This window comes from Canis lupus, chromosome 13, assembly GCF_011100685.1.
Source record: "Canis lupus familiaris isolate Mischka breed German Shepherd chromosome 13, alternate assembly UU_Cfam_GSD_1.0, whole genome shotgun sequence".
NCBI classification, from domain to species: domain Eukaryota; kingdom Metazoa; phylum Chordata; class Mammalia; order Carnivora; family Canidae; genus Canis; species Canis lupus.
This window is the reverse complement of record NC_049234.1, coordinates 38,814,750-38,837,991: the sequence shown is the minus strand read 5'-3', so window position 1 is coordinate 38,837,991 and position 23,242 is coordinate 38,814,750. Positions and strand designations below refer to the sequence as shown.

Here is a 23,242-nt window from a genome sequence, read left to right as displayed (position 1 = left end):
GCCTTGCCTTGGGCCCAGGTCGTGATCCTGGAGTCCTGGGATTGAGTCCCACGTTGGACTCCATGCATGGAGCCTGCTTCTCCCTCTCCCTCTGCCTGGGTCTCTGCCTTTCTCTCTCTCTCTCTTCCTCTCTCTATCATAAATAAATAAAAATCTTTAAAAAAAGAAATGTAAAATATTTTTAAAATGTAAAAAATTACCTTGTCACATTTCAGAGATTACTGTGGTGATGTGTTTTTTTAGCCTCTTTTTTTTTTTTTTTTTTAAAGATCTTATTTTATTCGTGAGAGACAGAGGGAGGCAGAGACACGGGCAGAGGAAGAAGCGGGATGGAAGACTCAAACCTGGGACTCGGGGGTCATGCCCTGGGCTGCAGGTAGACGCTCGACCACTGAGCCACCCAGGTGTCCCAGTTACGAGATTTTTAATATGAAGGGCAGCCCAGGTGGCTCAGCAGTTTAGCGCTGCCTCCAGCACAGGGCCTGATCCTGGAGACCCGGGATCGAGTCCCACGTCGGGCTCCCTGCACGGAGCCTGCTTCTCCCTCTGCCTGTGTCTCCGCCTCTCTCTCTCTCTGTGTCTCTATGAATAAATGAGTAAAATCTTAAAAAAAAAAAAAAAAAGTTGCGTGTCCCCTATGACCTAAACTATCTGTCCTCAGAGGTGTTCTCCACCCCAATATTTTATAAAACATTTTTTTAAAGGCACCTGAGTAACTCGGTTGAACGTCCAGGTCTTGATTTCTGCTCCGGCCTGTGGAAAAGCATCAGCTGGTGATCTTGTCCTCCTGAGTGATTGCCCTGAGGACCTGGAGCTTGCTTAGCAGCCCCCACAATTAGTGGCTACTTGCCTTCTACTGGTTCTGCTTCTCAGGTGGAGCCCGACTAGCTTTTCCACGAGTACATGAGGGCATCCTTCCTTCTGTGCAGGCATGAGCAGCGCTCCTTTGTTCCTGTGGCATGGAGCTACCACTGGTGATCAGTTGTCCTCCCATGAGTAGGTGCTGCCCACTGGCCTCCCTCTCCACACACAATACTGCCGGCGGGAGCCCTGGCATAAACCCTGGCTGGCGGCATTGCCTGTGAGCTTGGGCGCGGCATTGCCAAAGCTTGAGACAGGTCCAATCGGGACTGGAAGTTGACATGGCTTATGTCCAGGTGATACCAGGTCCCGGCCTCACTCCCTTCCCGCCCTCCAGTCTCTGGCCGAGGCTCCCACTGCAAAGCCTACTGGAAGCCAAGCAGTCGTGAAAGTCCACCGACGGCCCACACAGGTGACCTGGGCAGAGATAGGGTGCCCAGGTTGGAGAGGAGTGAACACGGAGAGGCCAGGGTGAGCAGCAGGCCTTCCCCTGCCTACCCGGTGGGTTCCTCCTCACGCTGCTGGCTTCCCGTGCATTAGCTTTGAAGCCACCATGACCTACTCCCCACAGAATGCTGCTCTCAGGCTACGCATCTGACAGTTCTTGGCCTGTCAGCTGTCCTCAGGCTAAGATACCAGACAAAAAAGAAAAGAGAAGTCTGAGACTATGCGAGGTTCTCCCCGTGTCCTCAAGTTCCTGGAGTCCACGGGGAGCGTAAGTGGGACCCTCGCCTGGGGCAGAGTCCTCGTGCTCCCTCCACACCTGTGTCCTCCCCCAGGGGCTGGACCCCTCTGAGGCTGCCTGGTGCTGTTCGCAACACCTGATCCCTGCCCCGAGCATCCTACGCCCATGCCTAGAGGGGGGTGCCTGGGCCCAGCAGTGACAGTGGGCTGGTGGCGCATGTACAGCCCTGGGGCCTGCATTCCCCGCGCGTTGCAAGGCCCAAGGTAGAGGATGTGGGTGATTCTGGGTGAGAAGGGAGCGGAGAGGACTGCTGCTGGGCTTCCTGTGCTGCCGCTCGGTCCTGTGCTACTACCGCTCCCGACCAGGTGGAGGTCTCCTTTCCAACCCCGGCCCGCAGGCCAGCGCCCCGGGCAGCCAGTGTCGCCTCCTGCCCCGACACTGACCGGTCAGGCGCAGCTACAACCAGTCCCGCCTCTACAGTCTCTCGGCCTCGGGGTTACAGTCGTGGATCTTGGGACCCGTTCCTCACAGAAACCATAAAATCGGAGCCTCTCGGAGACTCCGTGCGGTGGCCCTGCTGCAAACAGATGAGGTCTCGTGCTTCGCTCCGTCTGGCGACCCTGGAAGTCGCTGCTCCACCAACCGTATTCCTGGGCGTCTCCCCAAAGTGTGATTGAATGTGTGACAAAGAACTGTTCCCATCTACACTATCCCCAACTCCCAGGCTGCCTCCTGTCACTGCGTCTCTGCTTCATCCTCTTCCTCCTTGGGACGGGTGCCAGCTTTGCCGCAGGAGGTTCCCCACCGGGGAATCTGACATCACGTCCTGCTCCAAAGTTGCTTCCCCCAGACCTGGTCCCCACGCAGCTGCATGGGCTCAGGGGCGTTGAGAGCTGCTTTCTCCACATCAGTTCCCACTGCAGAAAACAAAACGGAACCAGGAAGAGCAGATTCCATCTTTTTTTTTTTTCCTATTTTGAGTTAAAGGAAACACTGAAGTAATAAGGGAGTATTCAGTTTCACATCAGTGTCTCAATTGGAAAATTCTCGAGTTGTCCTCAATTTGAGGAAAAGGATGGGGGGGCAGTGCGGAGCAAGAAGAGAAATTAGGGAACTCGCGGCAGGGATACGGCATGCGGGAAGGCGAGCTCTGCGGGCAGGACGGTTAACAGGGAGCAGCCCTGGCAAAAGGCATGAGAATGCCCTGGAGATGGAGCGTGGCCTGGGGGATGGGTGAGGGCACAGGGATGTGAGGTCGGACGCTGGAGCAATTGAGCACCACCACTCTGCCAGCTGGGGGATGGGGACCCCCCTTGCTGGGTTGTTGAGGACAGCATGCCACACCGCCAGAGCTGGGCCACTAGAGCTGCTCCTGCGCTACGGAGCTGATGGAGGTGGCATCTGGGTCTGGGAAAGCTTGGAAGTAAGTAAACGGGCAGGTGGGAAGGATGAGGTGCAGCCACTGTTCTGAGCCAGGAGGACACCCCCAGAGGGCTGGAGAGGATGCGATGCCAGTGCTCCTGCCCTGTAGCCATCAGGGGATGTCTGGGCCCCGGATGACTGTTCCCAAGGAGCACTCCTACAAGCCTGATCAATACTCAACGCTCAGTTGTTGGGTGAAAGAATGACTGAAATCATAACCTTGGATGAAGGAAGTAGGAAGAAAGTCTAGATAGGGACTCAGTCTGTGGCCTACGAAGGTCAAAACTAAATCAAGTTGGGTAAAGCATGTCTCCTTCCTGCTTGTGCTTGAGAGGGGCGCCATAGAAGATGGGGTGGCCTTTTCACTGAGTTTTCAGCATAACTGCTTGATAGCACATTTCTTTTTTTTTAAGATTTTATTTATTTATTCGTGACAGACAGAGAGAGAGAGACATAGGCAGAGGGAGAAGCAGGCCACGCAGGGAGCCCGACGTGGACTCGATCCCGGGTCCCCAGGATCACACCCTGGGCTGAAGGCAGCGCTAAACCACTGAGCCACCCAGGCTGCCCTTAACCCCACATTTCTGAGATTCACTTTCAGATTTGTGCTTTATCTTTAATTCTTGACTTCCAAACCGTCGTACATGCACTGAGGGGATAACCCCGGCTCCTGAAGCTGCCCTCATCAGACCTCAGCAGTCTACAGTGACTGATTGACCATCTGCAGGCCACAGCGGAAAGAACCAGCCAGTCTTCCCAGCCTTCCTCAGCCTTTCTCCACGTGCTGCCCGCGGCTGTTCTGGACGGACTAGTGAGGGGCCAGGTCCTGCTGGACGATGTGGCCACAGGAAACAGGATACCGCAGCCTGACACAGCCGGCAGTCCTCACCGGCTGCACGAAATGGCAGCCCTGCGGGAGGCACCCAGAAGCCCTGCCTCTTGCCATTGTTGACAGGTGCCGGGGTCCCTATCTAGCAGCACCTGACCAACTGCTGACTCCCAGCCTCACCCCTCATTCCAGTTGGGTGATCACACTGGGCTTGGCTGCTAAAAAGGGAAGGAGAAGGCACCTGGAAGTTTACAGTGTGACCTCAGCAAGGCCCAGCCTCTGCTCGGGTTGCCGCCTGTGGCTAACAAATGAGAAGGAAGGGAAAAGTCACAGACATTAGGCTGGGGAGGTCCACAGCAAGGGCCAAGAGAGGAGGCCACGCCAACGAGGGTGCAGGAGTCTATACAGCCCCCCAAAAGCTTATCTGTGTCCTATCAGCTCTGGGCGTGGGAGAGAGCTGCCTCAGGGAACAGCCAAGGATCTGTCATGGGGCTTTCTTTCTTTTTTTTTTTTTTTAAAGGGATCATGACCTGAGCTGAAATCAAGAGTGAGATGTTCAACCAACTGAGTTACCCAGGAGCCTTCAGGCATGAGGAATGTTTTTTTTTTTTTTTAAGATTTTATTTATTTATTTATTTATTTATTTATTTATTTATTCATTAGAGATACACACAGAGAGAGAGGCAGAGACCCAGGCAGAGGGAGAAGCAGGCTCCATGCAGGGAGCCCGACATGGGACTTGATCCCGGGTCTCCAGGTTCACACCCTGGGCTGCAGGCAGCGCTAAACCGCTGAGCCACCAGGCTGCCCTGTCATGGGGCTTTCAAAGGAATCGACAGTTTGGTTTTCGAGTCCAGTCACAGCTTGGAGAAGCAGGTTCTGCCAAGGAGGCAGTCCTGACGCCACAGCCTTGGTGGGAACATCCCCAACCCGGGAAGACACCTCCTGGTGGAGGCCCCAGGCCCCAGGCCCAGATACCCGCTCACCGACCTAGTGAAGTAAATGCCATGTCCTTGAAAGTCATGGGTTCCTAGAATCCTCACAGTTCTGGTGGCTAGAAGTCCAAGATCAGAGTGTGAGTAGGTTTGATTCGTTCTGAGGCCTCTTCCTGCTTTGCACATGGCCACCTTCTCACTGTGTGCTCACGTAGCTTTCTTCTGTGCACACACATCCCTGGTGTCTCGTCATGTGGACTGCGTGCTTCAGGGACGGCCCCGTGGCCTCTGTGGAGCCCGGGTCTGGCACGCTGCCCTTGACACCCACCGGCCCCGCCCCATGGTTCCTGTGCTGTGCTGGAGAGCCCTTCCTCCGCTTTCCTCTCCATGTCCTCCCTCCCAAGCCCCTCAGGGACAAGGCTCCCCATGGGTCTTCGCTGGTTCCCACAGGTGCCCCACATGGGAAACATCGGGCTCCCTGCCGGGGACTCGATCCCAGGACCCCGGGGTCCCGTCCTGAGCCCAAGGCAGGTGCTAAACCACTGGGCCACTGGGACTGCCTGGGTTTGGACTCTTTAAAGATGGAATCTCTAGAGATTATTTATTTTGTTTTTTTAAAGATTTTATGTATTTATTCATAGAGAGAGAGAGAGACACAGGCAGAGACACAGGCAGAGGGAGAAGCAGGCTCCATGCAGGGAGCCCAATGTGGGACTCGATCCCAGGTCTCCAGGGTCACACCCCGGGCCGCAGGTGGCACCAAACCGCTGTGCCCGCAGGGCTGCCCGAATCTCAGGGGATTATAAGCCAGATGCAAGAGCCCATGTTTTCATCAGAAAACCTACGAGAGGGCAGCCCCGGTGGCGCAGCGGTTTGGCGCCGCCTGCAGCCCGGGGTGTGACCCTGGAGACCTGGGATCGAGTCCCACATTGGGCTCCCTGCATGGAGCCTGCTTCTCCCTCTGCCTGTGTCTCTGTCTGTGTCTCTGCCTCTCTCTCTGTGTCTATGAATAAATACATAAAATCTTAAAAAAAAAAAAAGAAAGAAAACCTACCAGAAAAGAGGGATCCGGTCTTCATTTCACAGTCAAGCAGGGGAGGGACTCCTGTCCTACAGCCTGAGAGACCGAGAGCCATCGGCCGTAAGGACAGAGTACTGGGAGGGAGGAGACAAGGCTGATGACCCCCTGTGACCCCACTACCCTCAGCTGGGATGTAGGGAGCCTCACTTTGCAGGTGGGGAAACATCAGATGACCAGCAAATCAGGGATCAGGTGATTCTATGTCTCCATTACCCAGTGGTTGTCAAACTTCACTGCATTTTAGGATCACCTGGGAGGCCTTTAAATTCCCAATGCCCAGGCTGCCCCCCGCCCCCGCCAATAAATCAGAGCCTGTGGGGTGGTGCCAGGTGAGCCCCAAGTGGTTCAGCGCACAGCCAGTTCAGAGAGCGGGCACTCGCTGCCCAGCGATGAGCCACCACGGCCTTGCTGAGCAGATCAGCTCTTGGGTTGACACAGGACAGGCCTGCGACCTGGAGAGGGGGACTGACAGCGACACAGAGCTCGCAAGCGGCGGTGCTGGCACTCTGCGTGTGCAGGGTCCGGGGTGGGCGGGCACTGGGGGACCCGCGAGCTGGAGGCAGGCACAGCGGCCTGGGGGAGCTGGCTTCTGGAGACACCCCCCAAGCCCGCAGCTCCGCCCTCCTGCCTCATCTATTCCCGGCCCCGGCCCCGAGGAGTGGCTAGACCCCGGGACTCCTGGCGTTGACATGGGGCCTCCCCCCGGTGCCCCCTGGGGACCTACACCCTCCTGGCAGCCAGCTGCTCGGGATTTGGTCCCGACAAGTGCCCGAGGCAGCGCCCTCCTAGCCCTGCCCTAGCTCGGCGAGTCCCCGCAGGGCCCCTTCATCGCCTGTGCCTGCCCTCGCTGGCAGGCCCTGCTTAGCCCTCAAGGCCGAGGTGCCGTGTCTTCCCCGTAGCTTCCCGAGGGAGGGGGGTTCATCTCCTTGGTCCCCCTTGTCGTGCTGTGTAAACTTCAGGGATGGAGCCCGACTGTCAGTTGCTTGTTTGTAAAACTAAAACATTTGGGACCAAATAACCCTGTTTCAGCGCTTCCTAGGCATTGACCTGGAACAAGTTACTTGGTTGCCTCAGTCTCCTAACCTAGAAAATGGGGATATGGCAGTAGACAGCCCATGAGGTGCAGCCCCAGCCGGTGCTCCGGGTTCTCCGCCCACCTCCCCCCAGTATGGCCCCACACTGCCGCCTGAACACCGCCCGCCCCCCGCCCGGCCCTGATGAGGTCCACCTTGGTGCCTTCCTGTTCTCAGCAGAGAGAGCAAACGGCTGGCAGAGCTGGGCGCATCTGCCTGTGAGCCGGGCGTGGGAGAGGGACCAGCCCCTGCGTCCCTCTCGGCCACGAGCGCTGCGGCCTGTGCTCAGGCCTGAGACGGGGACAGCCCGGCTGCCAGCTGCCCAGGTTGCTGGCCGCGGATCCGCCCGCCCTGCACCACGGGCCCTGGAGCCACCCCTGGGGCCGCAGGCTCCGCGCTGGGCCTGGCCTACCACCTGGGGCCAGGGGGCGCTGCGGGGTGCGGGGTCCAGGCAACACTTAGGGAGGTGGGCAGGGGCCGGGCCGGCGGTGGGGCCAGGGTGTTGCTCGGCTCCGCGGGCATCAGGTTAGCGACAGCGCGAGGGGTGGACGGCACAGAAAGACCTGGATTGCGGGGGGCGGAGAGGGGGAGAAGGGCAGGGCCAGGCTGCGGTGTCAGGACGCGGGGGGACAAGGCCACCGCCGTTCCGCTGTGCGGCCCGCAGAGCCCAGGTGCGGGGTGGTGGGACGGTCCCTGGCCGGGCTGAGGGTGCTGGTGACTTCAGCACAGGAGCAGGAGGGGGACCAGAGAGCCTCGGACGTAACCCGGAGGGGGTTGAGGTGTCCCAGGGCCACAGCAAGGCTCCGCCCAGGCAGGAGGGGATGCTCAGGATGCTGTCCGTCTGTCGCTCTCCCTCTGCCTCCGCTCCCCCCAGGCTGGCTTTCCGAGGCGCCCCCAAAGCACCGAGGCAGAGACCGGGAAGGGCCTGGACACACCTTGGGCTGCGGACACAGCGGCCGGCGCCGCCTCTAGCCCGACTGCACTCTACCTGCATTTCAGAGGCTGCAGTGCCAGGAGGAAGGGCCTCTTTTATCTGTTGGGTGTTTGGGGGATTGTTAGGGGCCTCTGTGGCCTGCCCTCGCAGAGCACCCATATTCCGGGCTGCAGGCCTCACCAGCTGGGTGCTTCTGTCATCTGGTCTCCTTGTCTGTTCTAAAGCACAACTGAGAGGTGTGAGTGGCTCACATCCCTGGGTGGCTCAGCGGTTTGGCACCTGCCTTTGGCCCGGGGCGCGATCCTGGAGTCCCAAGATCGAGTCCCATGTCAGGCTCCAGACATGGAGCCTGCTTCTCCCTCCTCCTGTGTCTCTGTCTCTCTCTCTCTCTATGTCTATCATAAATAAATAAATAAATCTTTAAAAAAATAATAAAGCACAACTGAGGGGATCCCTGGGTGGCTGAGAGGTTTGCAGCCTGCCTTCAGCCCAGGGTGTGGTCCTGGAGTCTGGGGATCGAGTCCCACATCAGGCTCCCTGCGTGGGGCCTGCTTCTCCCTTTACCTGTGTCTCTGCTTCTCTCTCTTTCTCTCTCTGCGTCTCTCGTGAATAAATAAAGAAAATTAAAAAAAATAATAATAAAGCACAACTGAATATCCTTGAATTGTGTGGCACACACACATTTTCACTTTGAGTTAATCCTCAGGTCACTAGTATAATCATAAAGGGGATTTCTTCCTGATTTTGAAAAAAATGTTGGCAAATCCTTGAAGTGTTTGTGGCTTTTAAGATTTTATTTTATTATTATTATTTTTTAAGATTTTATTTATTTATTCATGAGAGACACAGAGAGAGGCAGAGACACAGGCAGAGAGAGAAGGCTCTCTGCAAGCTCCATGCAGAGAGCCTGATGTGGGACTTGATCTCCGGACTCCAGGATCATACCCTGGGCCAAAGGCAGGCACCCAACTGCTGAGCCACCCAGGTGTCCCTATTTGTGGCTTTCTTATGAAGTAAGCTAATGATACACTCAAAGAAGTACCCTTAAAAAAAAAAAAAAGTACCCTTTTTCCAAACACAAAGAAAGTCAATTTTCAAACCTCTTTTTCCAATGTTTTTTTTTTTAAAGATTTTATTCATTTATTCATGAGACACACAGAGAGAGGCAGAGACACAGGCAGAGGGAGAAGCAGGCTCCCTGTGGGGAACCCAATGTGGGACTTGATCCCAGGACCCTGAGATCATGACCTGAGCTGAAGGCAGACACTTAACCGACTGAGCCACCCAGGTCCCTGACAGGATTAAAAGGTTGAGTAAAATTCTATGGATGGACTGCAGTTTGCTTATCCATTCATCCATCAATGGACACTTGGGTTGCCTCGACCTTTGGGTTTATGAATGATACTGCTATGAATACGGGCATACAGACACCTGTCCAAGATCCTGCTTCCTGGGTGGCCCAGTGGTTGAGCATAAATGAGCATAAACGTCTTCCTTCATGATAGTCACTTCCAGGTCTGCATGTTTTACCATACCTGCCTAAAACAGACCCTAGGTGAGGCCGAGTGCCCAACGATGCCGGCCAGTGGAGTCTCTGTTGAAGGCACTATCGCTCTGGGCCACGCGCTAGGATACAGAAAGTGTCCTTGGAAAAGCATCTTCTTGTAAGTGATGAAAGTGGCCTTTTTCCCCAGGAACATTTATGGTGTGGAATCCCAATCCCAGACGGGAAATGGTTGGAAAGCAAACTGGGATGCTCAGGGAAGGGACCCTGAGCACTCAGTGTTCAGGCCTGTGGCTGTGAACAGTTGGTTGGTTTGTTCTTTGGGCCCAAGGTTTGGGGAGTTTGGAGGGCCAGGGGTATGGAGGTTCCTTGAACGCCCGCAGTGTATGGAAGCAATCCCAGTCACCCCATCCCCCGGCAGCGCCCAGGTGTGGGCTGGGTTGACACTCTGGGCCAGGCTGCCACGGGGGCTGCGACGGCTCTGTCCAAGGCTCTGCAGACCCGAGCGTCGGCTTTGGTCCTCCTGTTGCCCCAGGATCATCCGGGGCATGACCCACCGGCCCGCCGCCAGCAGGCATCCTGCAGGGTGAAGACTCTCCATCTGGGAGGCTCCTGTAGGTCAGCGCACCGCACCCGGAAGAAGCCCGGAAGCGCTTCCTGGGGGATTAGGACCAGGAGGGCGGCTGGGAAGCAGGCATTTCTCTGTCCTCCCTGTTCCCGATCACTCGTTCCTGCGGAGGGTGCTGCCGGAGCTGAGCGCGGGGGCGCGGCGGGAGCTCAGACCCCGAGGCCGGGGAGGGGAGAGGGTCTCCCAGGGGCCCGGGGGCGGGGTGGGGTGGGGTGGGGTGGTAGTCCGCAGGACGGCCGTGGGGTGGAGGGCCGGGCCCACCCCGCCACTTCCTTCCCCGGGCAGCGCCAGATTTCCCCGCGGTTCTCGGCGACCCCAGGACTTGGGTCACCGGCGACTCGGAGGTTTAGGTCCGTCTCCCCGGAGAAGTCCTGCGCATTCTCCGCCCCGCCCTTCCAGCCTCCGGGGCGCCTCACCCTCCGCAACCCGGCGGTGCCCCCTGCCTGGACCGGGTGCCCCCCTCCCGGAGGACACCCGTCGTCTCCGCTCGGCTTCTCTGTCCCCTCCCCGAGCCCCCTCCGCCCCGGGGCTGCGAGCCCTGCACCTCTCGGGGCTGGGGACGCCGGGCCCGCCGCTCCCCGGCTGCTGACCCCGCCCCGGGCCCGCCCCGGCCCCGCCCGGCCCCGCCCCGCCCGCCTCTCCCCGGCGCTCTGGCCCCGCCCCTTCCCCGGCGCCCGGGCCGGGGATCACCGAGGGCGCTGAACCTCCGAGCGGCCCAGAGCGGCCGGAAGTCGGTGGGACGGGGCGGGAGCGAGCGTCGGAGGCCCACTTCCGGTTTTGTCGCGCGTCTGGAGCCTCGGGCGGTCCACGGGGAGGGTGAGTGGGCGCGCCGGGCGTGGACTCGGGTGTAGGCGGCGGGCCTGCTCCTCGGCCCTGCGCGGAGGCGCCGCCGGCCGAGCCCCGCGTCCTCCGGCCCCCGGCGCTGCGGGCCCCGCGCTGCCCTGCCTCCCGCGGGGGTCGGGGGCGCGAGCGGCGTGCGGAGGCCCGGGGCGCCTGGCGTGGGCGCTGCTCGGGCGGCGGCCGCGTGGCCGGCGGGCGGGGGCGGTGGGTCGGGCTCCCCGCGCGGACTCCCTGCCGGTCTGCGCCTGCGCCTGCCCGCGAGCCCGCCGCTTCCCGGGGCCGCCTCTCCCGGTCCGCCGCCTGTGGAAGACTTCACTTCGTGACGGTGCAGGAGGGGCTGCGCCCGGGCGGGGTGGGCGACCGGCCTTCGTGACCCCCGGCCGCCCCTGCCTGGGCTGCTGCCCACGAGCCCCTTTCTGAGCCAGAGGCGCCCGCGGGGAGTCCGCCCCGCATCCCGGCGTCCAGGGGGCGAGCCTGGGGCGGCGGCGGGCCCTGCAGGCTCCACTGCCTTCTGTGACCTTGTTCGGGCCCGTCCTCCAGCCACGCTCCCCGACTCCGGCTGCCCGGCCGCGCCTCCTCCCCGGGCTAGTGAGCTTCTCTGGGGCGGGACCGTCGAACGATCAGAGTCCCTTCTCTGGGGCGTGATCTCGGAGGTGATGCGTTTGCATAGTTTTGACTCTTCATACTGCCTCGGGAAAGCAGGGTTCCCGCGCACTGTGCGCTGCTGCGACCCCGTTGCTTAGTCTGGCACCTGGCGTGGGTGGCAATCCGCACCTCACACACTGAAAGATGAATGAAGCTTCTGGGGGGCAGATGCTCCAGTGCTGTGGCCGCTTTGGCCTCACCTTATATCCCTGCCAAAGAACGTCTGAGGTTAGAGGTAAAGGATCGGAGAATTCAGCCTGGAATTTAGGGATCGGGCCCCTCCAGCACCCTGACCTCTGACCCTTTCCTAACCGCCAACAGGTCCCTCCGCCAGGACACATGGATGCCAACCCACCGAGCCTCATGGTAGGAGTCTGTCTGCCTCCATTCCTGCTAGAGTCCTACTTTTTTCCTCTAGGAACCTACCCTGCCTGCTGGGCCTGGTCCTAGACCCTCCTCGGCCCCTGGTGGCCCTTGGCAGGCTCAGGCGTGCTCATCCTTACAGGAGCGAACAAACCCCTGCCCAGACTGGGGCCCATCTGAGGCCCTCATGGGGGGAGGTCTGTAGATCACCCTGGTCTGGCTTCCTCCTCCCCTCGATTTTTAGAGCCGAAAGGGCCTGGTGACTGGCTCAACCCTGTGGTGCATGTCCCTGAGACACACACATGAGGTGGAGCCAGAATGGGGCTGGCACCCAGGGTTCCCTGGGGTGCTGGTGTATGTCTTTTCAGGAGGCTGTGACGTTTGGTGACGTGGCCGTACACTTCTCAAGGGAGGAGTGGCAGTGCCTGGACCCTGGCCAGAGGGCACTGTACAAGGAGGTGATGCTGGAGAACCACAGCAGCGTGGCTGGACTAGGTGAGGCTGTGTCTTGGGACCCCTCCTCCTGCATCATGGGTCAGCACCCACCTAGTCAGGCCCGTTGTCTGGGGGGTGGGGGGGCCGTGGGTCTCTGAGGGTCAGGAACTGACCCTGGGATGTGTCATGGTGAGTTCTGTGCATTGTAAACACCATTTTGCATGCTTTTATGTTTGTTAACTTTGTGAGGTCAGATTTTAATGAAATTTAATCCGTTAGTATTCGCCTTATGGATTGTACGTTTGAAACCTTATTTAAAGATTCTTTCATACTCTAAGGTCATGGAGACAGTCTACACGTTCTCCTGTGGGCTTTCTAGTTTATGTTTCTTGTTTAGATCTGGGCTCCACGTTTGTGTCTGGAGTTAAGTAGGAGCCCATCCTTTTCCATTGATTTGTGGGGCTGCCTTTCTCCTGTGTGACAGTGTGCTTCCCAGCTGGCCTTGTAGTGTGTCTTAATGCCTGGTAGGACAACTTCCCTTTTTTGTTCTTTTTAAAACTTCACTTACTTATTCAGGGGTAATAGGGTAATTCTTTCATGTAAATTTAGAGTAAGTTTGAGTTTTTTAATACTTGGAACTGAGCTTTTCATTGGGGGTGCTTTGAATTTGTAGAATTCCTAAAAGGAAAACTAATCTCTTTCTCATACTAATTGTTCTCATCCAAGATCATAGAACATGTCTCCATTTGTTCATTTACCTCCTGTGTACTTTGTTAGAATTCTGGGATTTTCTCCAGGATGGTCTGGTACCTTCTAGATGCTTTATTTTTTATTGCTTTGTGAATGTATCTTTCTTGTTGCTCTATTTTTAACTGATTATTGTTGCTGTACAGAAATGCAGTTGGTTTTGGAGGGTTGATCTTGTATTTGGCAATTTTGTTGAACTTCCAGCTAGTCTGGTGCCTTATTCTAGGAGAGGGTTTCCCCCTCTATTTCCCAGTGTCCCAACAGGTAGCTGTGGCCAGAACTACACTGCTGTTTTAGGCAGGACTGCTGTGGGCAGGCCTGTTTTGTTCCTTTTTTTTTTTTTTTGTTCCTTATTTTATTTTATTTTATTTATTTATTTTATTTTATTTATGATAGTCACACAGAGAGAGAGAGAGAGAGAGAGGCAGAGGGAGAAGCAGGCTCCATGCACCGGGAGCCCGACGTGGGATTCGATCCCAGGTCTCCAGGATCGCGCCCTGGGCCAAAGGCAGGCGCTAAACCGCTGCGCCACCCAGGGATCCCCTTGTTCCTCATTTTATTTATTTATTTATTTTTTTAAATATTTTTTTTCAATTTTTATTTATTTATGATAGTCACAGAGAGAGAGAGAGAGAGAGGCAGAGACACAGGCCGAGGGAGAAGCAGGCTCCTTGCACCGGGAGCCCGATGTGGGATTCGATCCTGGGTCTCCAGGATCGCGCCCTGGGCCAAAGGCAGGCGCCAAACCGCTGCGCCACCCAGGGATCCCCCCTTGTTCCTCATTTTAAAGGGAATACTTCTAGGGATGCCTGGCTGGCTCAGTCCACTGACTGAGTGTGCAACTCTTGATCTTAGGGTTGTGAGTTCGAGTCCTACATTGGATGTGGAGATTACTTTAAAAAATTTTAAGAAACATAAAAAATAACCATTTCTTTAAAAAAAAATAAAGGGAATGCATGTAATTAAAATTAGAAGAAAGTGGCTAAGGAGGTTTTTTTTTTCTTCAAGATTGTATTTATTTATTCATTTGAGAGCAAGAGCTCGAACAAGGAAAGGGAGCTGCAGAAGGAGGAGAAGCAGACTCCCACTGGGTAGGGAGCCTGATGCAGGCTTCGATCTTAGGACCCCAGGATCATGACCTGAGGCAAAGGTAGATGCTTCACTGACTGAGCCACCCAGGCGCCCCAGAAGTTTTGTTTTCAATCATAATACATTGGGAGGCACCTGGCTGGGATCAGTCAGTGGAGTGTGAGACTCTTGATCTCAAGGTTGTGAGTTCAAGGCCCATGTTGGGTGTAGAGGTTACTTAAAAAATAAAACACTTAAAAAAACAAAAGGACATTGAATTTCGAATTATTTTTCTGCATCAATTGAGAACTCATACGATTTTTTTTTTAGTTAAGTAAATTATATTGATATTTTATTATACTTTTGGAGTAAACTCTAAATTATATTTTATGTATAAACTTTGATATCATTTTGGACTCAGCTAGGTAGTATTGTATTTCAGATTTTTTGTTCCTGTTCATAAGGGGATTGGACTTTAATATGTTTCTTTTTGTGAATTGTTCTTATATATATTTGGAAGCAGCACTTGGTATGTCAGTTTCATAAGATGAACTATGCAGCTTTTGCTGTCTTTTTAATTTCTGGAAGAATTTATGTATGTGGATTTATACTTTTTGGTAGAATTCACCTGTAAAACCATCTGGGCCTTGGGCTCTTGGGAAAGGAAGATCTTGCAGTAGCATTTGGTTTTTTAGTGAAAAATAGTCAAGTTTGTGAATTTCCTTTTGTGCTCATTTTGTCATTTTTAGCGTTCCTATAAGTTGATGTGTTCATTTAGATTTTTAGTTCCTTTGCAGACTCTTTAGTGTCAGAACCACTGAGGATCCTGGCCCTGCTATGGATGGGAAAGGGCTGAGAGTCCAGGCATCTCGGTGTCCAACCTCAGGACTGGGACCAATCTGGAAAGAGGGCCACTGTGCCCAGACCCTCACCCCCGATGCTCCCTTCAGAGGCTTTGCCTGTGCTCTGGCAGCCCCCTGCCTCTTTACTCCTGACAGTAAGGGTGCTGGACCCTGTGCTGGGCCCTCAGCTATACTGACACAGTGTCCTTCTCTGCCATCCCCACAGCAGGATTCCTGGTCTTCAAGCCTGAGCTGATCTCCCGGCTGGAGCAGGGGCAGGAGCCATGGGTCCTCGACCTGAAGGGAGTCGAAGGGAGAGAGGGGGCAAGGACCTTCCTTACAGGTGAGGCTCAGGCCTGAGTTTCTGGGTCCAGGGCTGAGGAGGTGTTCAGAGAACTCATGCCCAGCAGAGAACTCATGGGAAGGTGGACCTGGACCCCAGGGACTGACGAAGCTGGATGCCTGGGAACACATGGCCACAGGTGGGGCTGTTGACAGAAGCATAGCCCAGCTGTGGAGTTGCATTGGGAGAGACCAAAGTGCAGAGAAGCAGGGACATGAAATTCTTGCGTGTTACAGCAAAAACAGTTTGTTCTTAAGGCACGTGTTGAATTTCTAACGTACTGATGTTCTTACTAAGCAAAGGTGACGATCCAAGGAAAGCACTGAGTTTGGCTCTGCGCAGGCTTCAGGGCTGCGTCGGTGTCCTGGGTGCTCTAACACAGCGTCATAAACGCGGGACTTACAAGCACAGAGGTTAATCGTCTCCACTCCAGATGTCCAGACCAAGGTGCTTGCAGGATCCTGTCCCTGTGAAACCGCTAGGGAGGGACCCTTCCTGTCTCCTGCAGCTTCTGGTGGGCCCTGGTGTTCTTTAGCTTGTGACTGCGTCACTCTCCGGTCTCTGACTCCGTCATCATGTCCCACCTCCCCGCCCGCCCATGTCGTCCTGAAAGGGCACCAGTCATGTAGGATTAGGTGCCTCCTCACCAGCGCAACCTCATCTTAACTAGCACTCAACAGTCCTGTTGTACAAGGTCCTATTCTAAGGTCCTGGGGCTGAGCTTCAGCACACATCTTCAGGGGCACAGTCCGCCCATAATAGGGGCCTCTGCCACCGTGCGGCATTGGCTCCCACTGGGCTCCTGTTGAGGGGATGCCATTGCCTCAGCCTTGTCTGAGCCTCCCTAGCTGATGCGTTGCCCAGTTTGCTCAGGGCAGTGAGATTGTATGCATCTTGGCCACAGAAGAGGATCCTGCCTGCTACCTGCCATGTCCTCTTCCCACAGTCCCTGGCTGGCTGGGAAGCAAGTTGGAGAATCAGACTGTGGCAGTTAGGGCCCTGGAGTCCTCCTTAAAGCGGGTTCCCGAGTCTCTGCAGAGCATCCTCACGCGCACCGTCGTGTGGAAGGTGGCAGAGGTACAGGCAGTGTTGGGGGCCTTGACCCTCGCCCCCAGCATCCTTGGCTCTGTCATTGAAGGCCCTGCCTTCCTGTGGAGGCCCCTCCCTGGCCCTTCCTCGGAAGGATCTAACGCTGTACACCAGCCCACGTACACCCCAGCCACTGTTAAGTATTTCTAATGGGGAAGGGAGATTTCAAAGAGGCAGGAGAGCTAGCTGGAGCTGGGCGGATTTGGGTAGTTGGTGGGTTCATACGGAACAGATGGTCTTTACGGTGATGAGTCAGCAGCAAAGAAAACATGAAATGTGTAGACCTGCTCTGAGCCTGATAGCACAGGGCAGGAGCACAGCCTCACAGACGAAAATGTGTGGAACGTGTTAGAGAAACTTATGTGCCCAAGGTGTTACCTGCGCCTGGTGCAGCAGATCGCCGAGGAGTGGCCCGGAGTGGCAGGAAGGTGCGGAGCTGCACCCCGACCCACCATCACCACACCTGTCCCCAGCCTGCCGGGACACAACGTCTGTTCTCTGAGGCAAAACCACTTCCAGAGTGAAGCTGTTTTTTTAAACATGTGCTTGCATCTCTTCAGGGGTTACCTAGAGTTTGCAGATAAGAGCTCTCAAGTTCCAGGGGAGGGTGAACTCTGGGCTTCAGTTAGGAGTCCCCAGGGGTGCCTGTGGGCAGTGTCACACACACAAACGGCCCAGTGGTGGTTAAAATGGTGAGGATGTGTTTTTAATCCATAGTAGTTTTTGTGATGGGGAAGAGTCCAGTGTGGGTGAACACGGCTTCCATCTGTTCAGATGTGGCCGGGGCAGGCAGGGGTGAGTGGGCGAGGGCTGGGCCCTGTGACACCCACCTGGGCTTGCTGACCACTGCCTGTAGGAGTTGGGTCCTGCTCTCCCACAGAGGTTGGGAGACTCCCTGTCCCTCAGGTGTGGCTGGAACAAGCGGTCGGTTGTGCTGGCAGCCTTGAGTTTTCCCAGGCACACACCTTACGGGAGGCAGAGCCATCCTAGGGGTGCAGCCTTGAGCTGCAAGAAGCAGCATTGGTGTGTTGTCCCTTACGGGCCAGGGTTGAGGCCTGATCGAGAAAGGCTCGGGAGCCTGGGCTGGGCTCGGCTGGAGGGTCTTTGTCAGAGGGTGTCAGCAGTCAGCAGAGGCAGGGAGAAGTGGACCTGAAGTGGGGAGCCCCTGAGGCTGGGGCAGGGGGCTTCTCAGACTCGGTCATAGGGAACCAGATGGAGGCCGACCCCAGAGTGGTCGGGTGCATTTGTGGCTGCTTTAGCCCCGTGGGGTTAGCATTTCCTCTGAGCAGGAGGTCCCAGCCCCAAGGCTGCAGCCATCTCCACCATGGTCTCCGTTGGCGTCCGTAGGGGCCTCTGCTCTCCAGTAGGAGGCGGTGGAAAGCAGAGCTTGCCCGTTTTCTCAGCTGCAGAGCAAAGGGAGTCCTGGGCAGAGGGTGAGGGGGCCAGTGCCACACGGCCAGCCCTGCCCCGTGAAGGGTGTAGGATTGTGCAGTGAAGACCAGTCAGGGGATCCCTGGGTGGCGCAGTGGTTTAGCGCCTGCCTTTGGCCCAGGGCACGATCCTGGAGACCCGGGATCGAATCCCACGTCAGGCTTCCTGCATGGAGCCTGCTTCTCCCTCTGCCTATGTCTCTGCCTCTCTCTCTCTCTGTCTCTTTCTCTCTGTGACTATCATGAATAAATAAATAAAATCTTTAAAAAAAAAAAAAAAAAAAGACCAGTCAGGAGAGTCCCCATGTCCTAAGGGCACAGAGAGGAGAGAGGTTGAAAGGGCAAGTGGTGGGAGGACAGACCCAGGTCCATTCCTAGTTCTCTCCTTGGCTGTGTGTCTGAGGGGCCACAGGTTCCTTATGGGGGGCGGGGTCCACTACTGGTCTCATTGGATTGTCATGAAGACTAAGTGAGGAATGGCTGGAACCCTGTTCCTTACCCACAGAAGATGCTCAGTGTGATGGCCTTTTCGTCACCTGGGACCACCCAGAACTGCGATCGCTGGAGCTGGTGAGGGCATTGATGTTAGGAACCACCAGGAACCCTGTGACTGGCCCCCTGGAGGATTTCACTCAGAACCCCACTTCTCAGACTCATCCCTGGGGTGCCCCTCAGCAGCTGTCCAGCCTTGTCATCCTCAGAGCCTGCCTGTTCCTCTGCTCATAGTTCTAAATCCCTCTTCACAGGACACCTGGGGGGCTCAGTGGTTAGGCATCTGCCTTCGGCTCAGCGCATGACCCCGGGGTCCTGGGACCAAGTGCACATTGGGTTCCCCGCAGGGAGCCTGCTTCTCCCGCTGCCTGAGTCTCTGTCTCTTTCTGTGTTTCTCATGAGTAAATAAAACCTTTAAAAACAAATAAAAATAAATAATAAATCCCTCTTCCCCTCACTTCACCTCCTCTGGATCCAGGAGCCTCTGGCCACACTTGGCAGGCTCTCAAGATCACTGCTGCTTCATGGGTTTTCACTCGTACCAGTTCCCCACAGGATGGATGTCCGCTCACGTGCCTGCACGCAGGAGCACATGGTAGTGGGATGAACGCAGAAAGTGAAAAGTATTAGTGACACCAAATTTTGGGCGCTGTCAAAGGCATGACTTCTGGAAGTGTTTTTCCATGTGGGTCTATCCTTGCTTGATGCAGCCTGTCCTGGGAGGGTGCTCCGTTCCCAGGGATGACCCGCACCCCCCATCCCCACGCTGGTCTCTGTCCTGTCTCTCGAGCACAGGGGACAACGGACATCTTATTTTCTGTTTCAGATTCTGCAGGTGGGATTGCGAGCGAGCAGGCCGGTGAGGACGTGGATGTTCTAAAATCAGAACCCTGTGCGGCAATGGTCAGAAGCCCCCCACCGGCTTTTCCTCAGAGTTCTAGCTTTAGCGATCCCTCTGATGGTGCAGTCTGGTCAGAGAGTAAGCCAGGCTCTCTCCAGAGAAACCGCCTGAGCACAGGGACTGTGGCTCCCAGGAAGACCTTCACAAGGGAGGGTGCCCAGGGATGTGGTGAGCTGGAGAGCAGTGGTGGCCTGGGTTGTCAGCCTGGCGAAAGTCCAGGAGGTGCAGAAGGGACGTCCCGAAGGTGTGACGTGTGTGGCCGAAGCTTCCGGTCTGCTTCAGACATTGCACTGCGTCGAGAAATTGATACACGAAAGAAACCAAACACATGTCCGGAGTGTAAAACAAAAGTACCCGATTGTTTGCAGGGGAAGCCTCGAGGTAACTGCCACGGAGAGAAGCCGTATGAATGTGAGGAGTGTGGGAAGGTCTTCAGGTTGTGCTCACAGCTTAATCAGCATCAGAGGATCCACACTGGTGAGAAGCCATTCAAATGCATCGAGTGTGGAAAAGCCTTCCGTCTGAGTTCAAAACTTATTCAGCATCAAAGAATTCACACTGGAGAGAAGCCCTACCGGTGTGAGGAGTGTGGAAAGGCCTTTGGTCAGAGCTCCAGCCTCATCCACCACCAGAGGGTCCACACGGGGGAGAGGCCCTATGGCTGCCGGGAGTGTGGAAAGGCCTTCAGCCAGCAGTCTCAGCTGGTCAGACACCAGCGGACCCACACTGGAGAGAGGCCCTACCAGTGCCAGGAGTGCGGGAAGGCCTTCAGCCAGAGCTCAACCCTGGCCCAGCACCAGCGGATGCACGCTGGGGACAAACCTCAACTTCCAAGGAACCCAGATAGCCCCAGCCTTGTTGCACATCAGAGAATACACGCTACAGAGAAGCCATTTAAGTGTGACGAGTGTGGGAAGGCCTTCAGGTGGGTGTCTCGCCTGAGTCAGCACCAGCTGACCCACACCGGAGAGAAACCTTATAAATGCAACAAGTGTGCAAAAGCCTTTGGTTGTAGCTCACGGCTTATTCGCCACCAGAGAACTCACACTGGAGAAAAGCCATTTAAATGTGAGGAGTGCGGGAAAGGCTTTGTCCAGGGCTCCCACCTAATTCAGCACCAGAGAATTCATACTGGGGAGAAACCCTATGAGTGTAGTGACTGTGGAAAGGCCTTCAGCCAGAGCTCCAGTCTCATTTACCATCAGAGAATCCATAAGGGAGAGAAGCCGTACGAGTGCCTGGAATGCGGAAAAGCTTTCAGTATGAGCACACAGCTCACGATCCATCAAAGGGTCCACACTGGGGAGAGACCCTACAAGTGTACCGAGTGCGGGAAAGCATTCAGTCAAAACTCAACCCTTTTCCAGCACCAGATCATCCACGCAGGAGTGAAGCCCTATGGGTGCAGTGAGTGTGGGAAGGCCTTCAGTCGGAGCTCCTATCTCATCGAGCACCAGAGGATTCACACTCGTGCTCAGTGGTATCATGAATACGGGAATACCTTGGAAGCTTCTACCCATGTGAGCCGTAAAAAAGTCAGCACTGTAAAGAAACTGCATAAATGTAACGAATGTGAGAAAATATTCAGGTGGCGCTCGCATCTAATCATACATCAGAGAATTCACACCGGAGAGAAACCTTACAAATGTAATGAATGTGGCAAAGCTTTTAATCGGAGCTCCAGGCTTACTCAGCATCAAAAAATTCACATGGGATAGAGCACTTCCCTTTATAAATGTGTATAAATGTGAATAAACCTGCAGCCTTAACTTCATGTATTTTATATCGTTTATACTAACAAGAATTTGGAATGTGGGGATAGGTTGCAAATTATTAAGAAAATGTCCAAATGCATACCAAGTGGATGTTTTTTTGGTGGAATGTGTGACTTTATCCCACTCAGCAAAGCCTGTGTCCCTCAAGTCAGGGTGCTCGTGCATAGAGTTCCGAGTTCACAGAGGGAAGACCCAGGCCCTGTGGATGAGGAGGAGTCCTGGCCAGCTTTGCCAGACCCGTAGCTTAGCAGTTACCCAGAGGGTCTTCCCTCCGCGCCAGGTCCTCGGGCTGGCTTCAGTGGTGGGGGTGTTAGCTCGCGATAGCGGGAGCCCAGAGAGACGTGCCTAGAACTCCTTCCTCCCATCTTCTTCACCTGACTCCTCCTCTTCCAAGTCCGCTCCCATCAGAGCAAGCTGGGGATCAGCCAGCGGGCCTGGTGCCAGCAAGAGGAGCTCGATCTGCACACGACTCCAAGAGTAGCACCCGGGCCTAGGGACCTGCTCTGTGAGTCTGGGACGTCACTGTCCCTGGAATCCAGAGTCGCGCTTATCTGAGCGTCGTTACAGGGCGATCGGAAGAGATGAACTGTGTACGAGAGCCACTCCCCTCCCACACAGACCCCGAGCCAGCATCTCCAGCCGGACCCAGGCAGACTCGGCACCGCAGGGACGGCTCCTGAGAGCCCAGCAGATGCTACCAAGAGGCCAGGGTGTGTCCTGTTACTGCTGCTTCCCACGCTTCCTCTGTTCCTCCTGCTTCGTTCCTCCTGCTGTGCAAACTGCCGGAATAGGGCGGGTCTGCAGACTGACAGGTAAGCCTGTAGCCTGTTCCCAGAGGCTGGTGGAGATGGAGGCCGTGGGCTCACCAGCAGGATGGGGCTAACCAATTCTGGTGCCGGCCTCGCCCTAGCGTCCTGGACTCACCACTGTGAGAAAGTTCGAGGGGACCAGAAGTCTTAGATTGGCTACTGCCCACTTCCACTCACTCAAGACCTGCCCATCTGTGGTGTCATTGCCAGTTACCACCGGGGCAAAATTTGGGCCAAAGACCCCTCCCTGTCCCCGTGGAGAGGCCCGTTTCTTCAACATAGACAAAGGTAATCCAGAGGGACACAGGTCAGTCACTTGAGTATTGCAACACATGACTTGGGTCACCAGCACACTGGTCTGGTTAAGCCTGTGGGTAGTTCCCCGAGACACAGGCTTGATGGGCACGTGTGGTACAGCCCAGTATCAGGTTATGGATTTGTATCAGGTGAAAAAAGGGCTGGCTGGCCCTGTGTTTGAGCTAGGAGGTTCCAGAATTATCTGGCATAGGGAACAGCAGAGTTTGGGGTGGTCTGGTCCATCAGGTTTGGTTCCTGGCACGTTGACAGGGATCTCCGCCCTGTAGCACGTCAGCCCAGTCATAGCCGGGCACCATGTGTGACGTGCTCTCAGGCGGCAGTGCTGGTTCTAGGGGGGATTGCCCCCCAGCCTGTACCTGCACCTTTAGAGGTGGTCCCTCTCCAGGAGCAGGACACCATGAGGTCATTGTGCCCATTTCAGTAGCTGTAACAGCCTCTTCAGCTGTCCCTACTCCGCCCAGAACTTGTGTCCAAAGGCGTCAATGCAAGGGGACCAGGGACTTTGTGGGCCCACGTGCCCTAGGCAGCCTGGTCGCTGAATGTGCCATCCCCAGAAAGGAATCCTCTCTGCCACCTCTGGGTAGTAGGACGCCAGGGTCGGAGGTTCTATGTATTCAACCTGGGCAGGATGCCATCCTCCCAACAGCAACTGCAGACCAGCCAGAAGGCCCAGAGGGTTCCACCTAAATCTGCACCTGGATTCTCTCTCTAGATGGACATGGCCCTCGATCGGGGCTGGCACAGCCGGCCAGGGGGCAAGATGCAGCCTGCGGCCTGTGAAAGCAGGCATGCAGGCCATAGGCCGGGTGGCAGGTCACAGTCTAAGCCAGAGTCCGCTCCTGTAAATGCACTCCTCTGAGGGCGTGGGTTTAGGGACGAACACAGATCCCAAGCCACAAGCAGTCAGCCGGGTTCCTAGCTCTGCTCTGCATCTTCTCTGGCAGCCCCTCTTCCCGCTCCTGGCAGCACGGAGCTCCCAGTTTTTCAGTTGGGCGCTGCCCGGTTCCAGTCCATGTTTGCTCAAAGAAACTCTTCAAAAATTTGATGTACCTCAGTTTACCTCTTAAAAAGCTTAAAAGCTAAGAAGGGTTTTTACATTTTTAAGTGGGGAAAAAAAAAGACTATTTTGTGACATTTGAAAATTATATTGAAATCAAATTTCAGTGTGACCAAATAAAGTTTATTGGAACCGA

The 23,242-nt window shown here is 55.6% G+C and overlaps 1 protein-coding gene and 1 long non-coding RNA gene across 11 annotated transcripts; one reads left to right on the top strand and one right to left on the bottom strand.

The window, feature by feature from the left end:
- Nucleotides 1–9,344: 9,344 nt before the first annotated feature.
- LOC119864296 lies at nucleotides 9,345–10,542 on the bottom strand. The gene is made up of 2 exons (XR_005368348.1): nucleotides 10,369–10,542; nucleotides 9,345–9,981 (listed from the first exon to the last, which is right to left on the bottom strand). It is a non-coding gene; the product is annotated as an uncharacterized LOC119864296 (long non-coding RNA).
- A 112-nt stretch (nucleotides 10,543–10,654) lies between these two features.
- ZNF7 (zinc finger protein 7) lies at nucleotides 10,655–23,242 on the top strand. 10 transcript variants are annotated; one of them, XM_038555885.1, is made up of 6 exons: nucleotides 10,679–10,768; nucleotides 11,495–11,665; nucleotides 11,759–11,803; nucleotides 12,136–12,295; nucleotides 15,119–15,235; nucleotides 19,073–23,242. In XM_038555885.1, the coding sequence occupies exons 2-6, from the start codon at nucleotides 11,582–11,584 to the stop codon at nucleotides 20,863–20,865; spliced, it is 2,199 nt and encodes a 732-aa protein (XP_038411813.1). In that variant the 5' UTR covers nucleotides 10,679–10,768; nucleotides 11,495–11,581; the 3' UTR covers nucleotides 20,866–23,242. The 10 variants fall into 10 exon arrangements, with proteins under 10 accessions (XP_038411818.1, XP_038411820.1, XP_038411819.1 ...); XM_038555884.1 differs by having other exon boundaries at nucleotides 11,495–11,672; XM_038555893.1 differs by lacking the exon at nucleotides 10,679–10,768 and having other exon boundaries at nucleotides 11,097–11,672; nucleotides 19,073–19,149; nucleotides 19,516–23,242.

Coding starts and splice junctions, on each gene's coding strand:
- ZNF7 (XM_038555884.1), top strand. CDS start 11,586: ATGAAGCTTCTGGGGGGCAGATGCTCCAGTGCTGTGGCCGCTTTGGCC. Junction 11,673..11,758: donor AAGAACGTCTGAGGTTAGAG/GTAAAGGATCGG, acceptor AACCGCCAACAG/GTCCCTCCGCCAGGACACAT. Junction 15,236..19,072: donor GGCAAGGACCTTCCTTACAG/GTGAGGCTCAGG, acceptor TTTCTGTTTCAG/ATTCTGCAGGTGGGATTGCG.